The following is a 9,334-nucleotide window of genomic DNA, read 5'->3' as shown; positions in this document are numbered from 1 at the left end:
AATAAACAAGACTTTTGGCCATTTTTTGAAAATTCTACCCCACTCTCAATAGCCTTGTTTTTGAAGATAGTGAATTTTGGATTTCTTAAGAAAAATACATTCTCTTTTCTATTGAAGGCGCGGTCATTCGATAAAAGGTCATGGGAGTTATTATGGGGTCATTAGGGTTTGCCACATTAGTGCAAGTAAATGTAAAAAAGATGGAGAAACAAATGCTGGCAGGTGTGAGAGCTTATGAAACAATTAGAAATTCTTGTGCAAAGTAAATAAACGTTTCAGTCTTGTTTTTCATCTGAATAGTGACCCAATTTTCTTTTTTCCAGGTGACTTTCAATAAAAGAAAATTTGGAGTGATGAAGAAGGCATACGAATTGTCCGTTTTATGCGACTGTGAGATTGCATTGATTATCTTCAGTTCGAGTAATAAGCTATACCAGTATGCAAGCACTGACATGGACAAGGTTCTTCTCAAGTATACCGAGTACAACGAACCCCACGAGTCACTTACCAACAAGAATATAATCGAGGTGAGTTGATCAGATCGTTTCCATAAACCAAAATCAAATGCACCCTTTTCAAATATTTTTAGCCTCGGGTTACGTAAATTACTTACAGCTACGCAATCGATTCAAACTTCCCTCAGAATCCTTTAGAACTCGTCAATAAGCTCCAACAATAAATTGTTTGAATGTGTATGTTCTCTACATGAGTCGTGATGAAAGAACAATTTTCTATCGTTGAGATACTTGATCGAATGTTTGGTTCTTTGTAGTCAGGGTGTCTACTCACCCGGAAAACCTGGATTGGTCAGGGCATTTTTTCAAAGTCAGGGAATTTTTTCTAACTATTTTTTATAACTATGTGGTTGAAACTTAGTCTTTTTGGTAGGAAATTGATATTCTTGTTTCAAGATTCATCGTTTTGCTCGAAAATCCTACAGTTTGATTGCAATTTTTGTGATCTATTGGTTCAAAATTGAAATCTTTTTTTGGTGGAAACTTGGTTGAAAGTTAAACTTTTTTTCACAATTTTATTTTCTGGATTGAAGGTTTATCATTTCAATTGAAAATTTATCTCTTTGGTTCAAAATTTCATAATTTTCATAAAAATTCATTTTGTTGGTTGAAGGTTCATCATTTGAGAGTGTTATATAAAATTATATAACAATATTTCTTCCTTTTTAAAAGCGGCTTTATATTTTAGCTCAAAATTTAACTATTTGTTTAAAAATTCATCTCTTCAGTTCAAATTAAAATTTTTTAACTCAAACTTTACCTATTGAATGTTCGGTTAAAAAATTATCTTTTTGGTTGAAAATTCCTCATTTTTGGTAGAAAAGTAATCATCTTTGTGTAAAATTCATCTTTCTGGTTAAAAATCCAACTAAATATTCCAATTTAAGACTCGTAATTGTAGCTGAAAATTCATCTTTTTGTTTGAAAATTCAACTACTTGGTTGAAAGTCTCTTTTAAAAAATGCTTTTTCCGTTGAAGATTCATTTTAATTGAAAATTTTTCTCGTTGGTTATTAATGTAACAATTTTGCTAAAAATTCGTTTTTTTGTTGTTGTTGTTGAAAATTAATGTTTTTAACTGAAAATTAAACTATTCCAATTGAAATTTTAGCTGATCTTTTGAAAATTAATTGTTTATTTTTTAATTAATTTTTTAACCTGAAATTATACTAATCCATTGAAATATTCCATGCATTATTATTAAAAAAGGTATCTTTTTAGTTTAAAATAAATTTTTGAACTGTAAATTTACCAATTCAATTTTTTGTTTCAAAATGTGCCTTTTCTAGTAGAAAATTCATGTATTTTGTTGAAAATTCGTCAATTTTGGTAGAAAATTGATCATCCAGGTTGAAAATTCATCTTTTGGGTTGAAAATTCATCTTTTTGATCGAAAATTAAACTATTCCAGTTGAAGATTTATCATTTTAGTTGAAAGTGCATCTTTTTTATTGCAAATTTAACTGTACGGTTGAAGTTTAAAGTCGTCCTGAGAATGTATGTTTTTGGTTGAAAATTCATCTTGTCAAAAATGCAATTTTTGTACTTGAAATATTACAATTTTTGAACAGTTTTCAATTTACTTACTACTACTTACTACTACTTACTACTTTTTTCAATTTACTTTTCTATTTAATTACTGTTTTAATTATTATTCAAATTCATGGACTTTCGGAAGAAATTCAAGAAATTATTAATTCTAAATTGAACATATCCTTTAATTTAATGAAGTTACTTTCGAGAATGAAAAAAAAATGTATTGCATTTTACACATGAGTGGTAAATTTTTTTTAGGAATTTAGATATTTAAAAAACCAAAAGGGAACATTATTTATAATTAACATTAGAAATTGCATACATATTCCGAGTCGATTATTTGAAAAAGCTTGGAATTGTCAGGGATTTTCACCTAGGATTTGAGTATGGATACCCTGAAAGTAATTGAGCCGTTTTCTAGAAAACCCACCTGAGTCAGCTTAGCTTTTGGCACGAAATTGCCAAAGACACTTTTCAAAATATGTTCTTAATACAAAAAATACATATTTTAGATTGTGCAAACATTTTAAAAACCATAGCATATCCTTTTTGATTTACAAAAAGGCATTTTGAAAAGTTCCTTCGGCAATTTTGTGCCAAAACCTGATTCGACTTAGTTGATTTTTCTAGAGGAAGGCCCAATTGTCTTAAATATCAGGAAATGCCAGTATAGCCAAATCCAAATATTTTACGAGAACGAACAAAAAGAATTATTGGGTCTCTTGCATAATTCTTCGCATTTACTAATTAAAATTCTGCTTCTCTGAACTTTAAAAGTTGAATATTAGACTCATTGAAGATTTAATAGGACTGGATTCCAGAGTTTTTATTAATTTCCAAAAAGTTGCAAGACAACTACTCATGTTTGTTTGGTGAATTTAACTTGAACGAAAATAATTTCGAGGCGAGAGAAATTAATGATATAGATAGAGGAAGCTAGGCTGGTTCCTGAATTATCCAAGTGGTTAGGCGAAGAATTTTTTTCCGAGTTCGAGTACCAATTAGATTAATCGATAGCAAAGTCGATGTCTTTCGATATTTATGATCTCAATTCTCAAGGAAGAAAACGTAATAATTGGCTAGGATAACTTGTGTGTCGGTGTTATACTAACGTGCATGTGAAGGTTGAGTGCCCTCGGGCGGTGTGGTCACGTGAACCTGTCTGCTGACACTTGCAGGCGCTCAACAAGAAGGAGCATAAGGGTGCTATGTCTCCAGAGAGTCCGGAGCCCGATACAAGCGAGTACAATCTCACACCCCGAACGGAGGCCAAGTACACCAAGATCGACGAAGAATTTCAGATGATGATGCAGAGAAATCAACACAATGGCACGAGGGTAAGTTATTATTTTACATTTCGATCTTCATTACAAAAGACTTATTTTAAACCCAATTTATCAACATTTTGAATAGTACCGTCAAACAGGGTAATTGCAGACATGTGGGGTAATTTCGATCATTCCGAAATCGATAGTTTAAATTACTTAAGATGGTTTTAACCTGAATCTGGAATCAGTTCAAGCCTTAACTGGTTATCGAATTTAATTAAAACCACCTTAAGTAATTTAAAGTATCAATTTAGGAATATATAAATTTAACCCGTTTGACGATAGGTTCTTAAAGAATTAAACAATTATGTGTCATGGAGCCTTGATAAAAAATTAAGATTCTTTAAAAGAGAGAACTTGAAACAACTATCAAGATTAATAAATTTGAAAGTTTTTTATTCCGTTTATAAAAGATTTATTTGAACAATTTTACCAGAATAAGATTCTGGTCTTCAAATAATAATGATCAGGGAAGTCTCTTTCATTTAAAGTTGACCCTCTTTAATTGAAAATTCAACTGCTTGGATAAAAGTTGAACTACTTTGTTAAAAATTTATGTTTTTGACATATCTCTTTTGTTGAACATTTAACTAGTTTGTTGAAAATTCTTTTCTTTTTTGTTTAAAATTCATTTTTTTTATTTAAAATTAAAATATATTTGGTCTTTTGCATTTTTGGTTGAAAAGTTATTTTTTTAATTTAATATTAAACCATTTGTTTGATAATTCATGTTATTTTTTGGAAACGCGTCTTTTCGGTTTAAAACACTTATTTTTTGGTATACATTTCATCTGTAGTGGTTGAAATACCAACAATTACATTTTTTGTTGAGTATTAATTTTTTCAACTTTAAAATTCAACGATTTTGTTAAAAATTCAATAATTTTGTTGAAAATTTAAATATTTTGTTGAAAATTCAACTCTTCCGTCGAAAAAATTAACCAGTTCGTTTTTTTATATATAAATTTTTTTTAATAACAACTATACATTTTCCATAGAACAATTTGGTTGGAAATTCATCTTTGTTGGTTGAAAATTGATTATTTGGTTAAAAATGATTTCTTTTTTATTTAAAATTAAACTGTTTTGTTGATTACTTAATTATTTGTTAAAAATTCAAGTATTATGTTAAGAAGCCACGTTCTTTGTTCGAAAATTCAACTCTTTTGTTGAAAATTCGTCTATTTAGATAGTAAATTTTTCCTTTTGGTTTCAAAATTCATATTTTTTTGTTGAAAATCGAAATGTCATCTACAAATTTTAATTTTTTGGTTGGAAATACGACTGTTTGGTAAACAATTAACGTTTTGTTTGTTGAAAATTCTACTATTTGGTTTAAAATTCAACTATTTTATTGAACATTTAATTATTTTGTTGAACACTCATCTATTTAGTTAGTAAATTGGTCCTTATGAATTTAAGATGTCTTTATATATTAAACCGGCCAGGGAAAAATGAGGGAAAATTCAGGGAATTTCGAAAATTAACTTTTGCGACCACCCTGTTTAAGTATATTTATTTTTTTAGGGAATGGGACAGTCCAATTATACACTACCCGTGACCGTACCTGTGAATAGTTATGGAGGAGAATCTCTTCTGGGATCTAGTCCGCAAATGGCACATACCAGCATCTCTCCAAGGCCATCGTCATCTGAAACAGATTCAGGTAAAACTAATACCGAGCCGTAAATTATAAATTTGATTAATTAATTCATAAGAGATTTGTATCTTGCATTCAAAATTGTTTAGAAAAATCTCTTGGCTGCTTCAAGAGTGACTTGATTTTGATTAAAATTTTTCATTTGTTTGCAGTATACCCACCAGGAGGGATGCTAGAAATGAGCAATGGATATCCACCCTCGGCGTCACCTCTCGGCGGATCACCGAGTCCTGGACCGTCACCTGCTCTTGGTGGTGGTGGGAACAAACCTGGTAATCATCCAAGGCATTCGCCACAGCCGCCACCACCACCTCATCCTCACAGAGCCAATTTGCGAGTAGTCATACCCACGCCTCTTACACAACCTCTTTCAGAAGACACAAATTATGATGTAAGCAATTGCTCAAAAGTATTATTATTTTTTTTTTTTTTAATTTGAATGTGATATTTCAAAGCGTCGAACCGAAAAGCATCACTTGAAAAAATATATATCAAGACATCAAATTATATTAAAAGGGTAAATAATTTTGTAATTTACAGAGCGGGCACACGCAATCCTCGTTAAATACACCAGTAGTAGCATTACAAACACCATCTGTTCCTGCTGGTTACTCCAGTTTTGGACCAGCAGATTATTCCTCGGATCTTGGCAATCTAGCGTGGTCTCATCAGAGGTACGTTGATGACTTATCAATGTATTCAGCAGTCACCATGTCCAACATCAGGTAAATTTCATTTCATAGTTATCGTGTTTTATAAAAAAAACTAAATGTATGTCCAGCTGTTGCTCCCTGCAATAGCAATTATTCTCAATTGTGCATACCAATCTGTAAACAATTATTGAACATTATGAAATGAATGAATGATTTCTGTTAAAATTCGTGCGAATTTTGATAATTGAAACTCTCTGGGAACTTCAATTTTCTCTTAAAAGTCTGATCAGATTTAGAAAGTTAGAAATTTTTTCTTTGAAGCTTTGAAAATTTTGGTGTTTTTTTTTTAAAATTAAAATTGCTTTTGGCCTTAAAGTGAGGAAATGTGATGTCGATGATTATCCGACAAATATTTGTTTACACCTACGTATTTGTATGCACGATATCCATAAAATTGCTATTGAAAGTTTTGGCTTTTTGATTCTTGATGTGTGCCTCCTTTTCCCAATGTTTGATTTATGCACTACCTTTATTATTATGTGTGATTTTTCTTTTAAGTTGTTATCTTTAAAAAGATCCTTTAATTTTACCAAATCCGAGCATAAGCAGATTATTGTTTTATTTGATGTATTTTTTTCTCGACTTGAACTGTATCGTAAAATGTAATAAAAATGATCACTATTTTTAAATCAGAATTAATTATTGAAAAAATGAACTTAAAATTTAAAGATATCCACTGGACTTACATAGTTTTTTTTCTATAACATATCCTAACCCACCATTAAGTCATTTGCTTTTCAATCTGTTAACAAATTTGGTTTAACCCTTAATCCTTAGTTTATTATTATCGGCTACGATTGAAGGGTCCTCGGTCTAAACCTTTTAACTGACATTTCCGAAATTTTACACGGTGAAGGAAAATCTTTGTTATTTTTGCAATTCTTGATATTTTTTAAAAACATTTTAAATGTTTTTTGTTTATTTACTCGAGAAAAATAATAAGCTAATAGTTTTGTGACATTTGAATTACAATAGAACGTTATATGACAATTGTAAGCGGACCATATGTTATCTACCAGGGGTTCAGCGGTTTAAACCTGTTTCTGCAGATAACAGGTTTAGACAGATTTGGAATTGCAAGCCGAAAATAGATGTGCTTGCAAAAATTTTAAATAGTTTATTGCAAAAATTTGCTGAATTTTAGTGATCGAGACATGTTGCTCACCTTCGTCTTTACAGCGATCTGTAGATGACGTGAAAGTAGCCATAAAGAACTTTCGACACGCAGATACATTTGACTGCACACGCACTGACGCACCCATAAGACGCAATAAGCAGTTAACAGATTTAGACCGCGAACTTATGCTCTAGATACCAAAACGCGATTTTCCAATGTCCATTAAAAAAAAACTAAAAGAAATTTTGCCGTTTGCTTATGGGATCTTAACTGCACATAAAAAATGTTTCAGAAAATACAAAAAAAAAATCCATTTCGAAAATAATGTCTGTTAACAGGTTTAGACCGCGGTCCCTTCAATTTTTATAAGCTTCATGTACACAATCTAATAATTGGTAACCAGGATTAATCTTCCCATGTCTTCCATTTCTTTTAAAGCTACATTTCTTCTGGATTGCATGCTTCGTTTCATATCCGTAATATTATCTAATTTTTTTTGAATAAATTCATTTTTTCGCCATTATTTCCATCAATTCGTATGAATTTTCGAAAATCAACAGATGACTGGGATCAGTGAAGTTCAAAGATTAATGTATAGTTCAATTTATTTTATAAAGATGTTAATCGAACGGTGTAATTTTCCTAAAATTCTGCTTAATTTCCAAACTCAAGTAGGAGTAAAGTTGAATTTGAAAAGACTGTTGAGAAATGTATTTAAAATTACTTGCCTTTAATTGAAATGATTAGAAAGGGGAAAATATGAATTGTTTTTATTGAAAAATGAATCTATAGCCTTTGTGGTAATTAAAACCATACGTTACGGCATCACAGCCCTCTTCAGAGCTCCTTTTCGCCATTTCGTAATCTGCATCACTTTATTCTATAACGATTATTATCAAGGTCGATTTGAATAGCCCTTCTTTCATTAAACATTACGTATCATTTGAATACCTTTAATTTAGTTATTTCACGTTAAATGCTGTGATATAACAAATTATATGTAAATGCTGTGACATAATACCAAGTAACAAATCCGGTTTATTCAACTTTTCTATTTAGAATTTAGGTACGATCAAAAATCAATTTTTAAGACTAACGCTTTTTTTTTACCGATTTTAAATCATTCTTTAAAGTAGTCCGACTACTGGGAAAGCTACTTAAAGCTATGTCCATTATTTTTTTCTGAAATTGGAAATTAAATACAAAATTCGGCTAGGATGTCAATTACTAAATTAGGTAACAATTTTGTATGCTTATCAATATAAATAAAATGTTTTTTAAATAATAATAAAATGTAAATTTAATTGTTGATATGACTTTATTCTAGCTAAATTTTTTTATTTCAGGCTACATTTTGCTAAAATTAAGCTCAAATACCCTGGAAGCAAGTATAAATGAGCAATAATTCAAATTTTGCATTATATTTTCTGTCTGAAAAAAAAGTTTTCCTAACAATATTCAACGTGTTTTAAAGCCAAAATTAACCATTTTTGGAGCCCGCGAAAGGCCTCTTCATAAGATCCCGTGACTACCTTAAAAGAAATTTTAAAAAGAAGTTCTTTATTTTCTTCATAAATTAAACTTAATAATAACGAGATGTACTTGTCGTTTGATTTTATTTTATTTACATAACTGTTTTATCTTTGCAGTGCAAGAAATGATTTTTTTATTACAGTTTTAACAGATAAATAATTATTTGATTACAGTCTTCCTCACTTAGCCGTATCAAGCAGTACACCACCGCCACCCACTTCGCCTTTACCTGTAAAAATCAAGAGTGAACCAATAAGTCCGCCGAGAGATCCCCACGGGGGCAACAACGGGCCCAGTGGACCCAGCAATCCCAGCAATCTTCACCACACGAGCCTGAGCATTGGTCCATCCTCCAGTAGTGGGGGGCCACCACCTCATCACCTCTCTCACTCAGGCCCACAGACCTTGAATTTGGTGTCAAACAGGCCAAACAGCAATCCGCCGCCTTCCCATTCGGGGAGCATAACACCAACGAATTTACCGTCGCCGGGCGGCGGGAATGTGGGCGATCACAGGTCTCACTCGGGCGGTGGTAATGGAGGCAACAGTTCGGACTACGAAAATGGACCACTTATGAAACGCTCGAGAATTACCGAGGGATGGGCGACCTAATATCGATTCGAGTGTCGTGATCGGCCGTCGCAATTTATCGCTTCGCACAATGGCGTATAGTGCTTGTGAGTTTTCGAGTAATCGATGAAAAAAAAAAGAACTCGTTTTTGTCGTTACTGAAATCACGAAATCACAATCGATTTCGATAAACTGTTTCAAGTTTCAGAAACTGTTTTCAAATGCAAGAATCGGCTTCGAATCGGAAACCGCTTTTCTAGCTGACAGAGTGGAGAATCTGTTTATATTTTGAAACTAACACAGAATACATTTATTTGAGAAATAAAATGCGGTGCCATAATGTTGAAACTTTATATAAATAT

At 31.6% G+C, this 9,334-nt stretch overlaps 1 protein-coding gene across 8 annotated transcripts in view; it reads left to right on the top strand.

The window, feature by feature from the left end:
* The window catches only part of LOC117168904 (myocyte-specific enhancer factor 2), an 86,665-nt gene extending 77,535 nt beyond the window's left edge, over window positions 1-9,130 (top strand). For 5 of the 8 annotated variants that reach the window (XM_033354837.1, XM_033354839.1, XM_033354840.1 and 2 more), the window contains exons 3-8: window positions 324-527; window positions 3,230-3,388; window positions 4,907-5,045; window positions 5,192-5,430; window positions 5,580-5,764; window positions 8,576-9,130. In XM_033354837.1, coding sequence (XP_033210728.1) covers window positions 324-527; window positions 3,230-3,388; window positions 4,907-5,045; window positions 5,192-5,430; window positions 5,580-5,764; window positions 8,576-9,014 — 1,365 coding nt within the window. In that variant the 3' untranslated portion in view covers window positions 9,015-9,130. The remainder of the gene's footprint in view (window positions 1-323; window positions 528-3,229; window positions 3,389-4,906; window positions 5,046-5,191; window positions 5,431-5,579; window positions 5,765-8,575) is intronic. The other 3 variants (XM_033354842.1, XM_033354841.1, XM_033354843.1) reach the window with 3 other exon arrangements.
* The last annotated feature ends 204 nt before the right edge of the window (window positions 9,131-9,334 follow it).

This window comes from Belonocnema kinseyi, chromosome 3 (genome assembly GCF_010883055.1).
Source record: "Belonocnema kinseyi isolate 2016_QV_RU_SX_M_011 chromosome 3, B_treatae_v1, whole genome shotgun sequence".
NCBI lineage: Eukaryota > Metazoa > Arthropoda > Insecta > Hymenoptera > Cynipidae > Belonocnema > Belonocnema kinseyi.
This window is presented reverse-complemented; position numbering and strand designations above follow the sequence as displayed.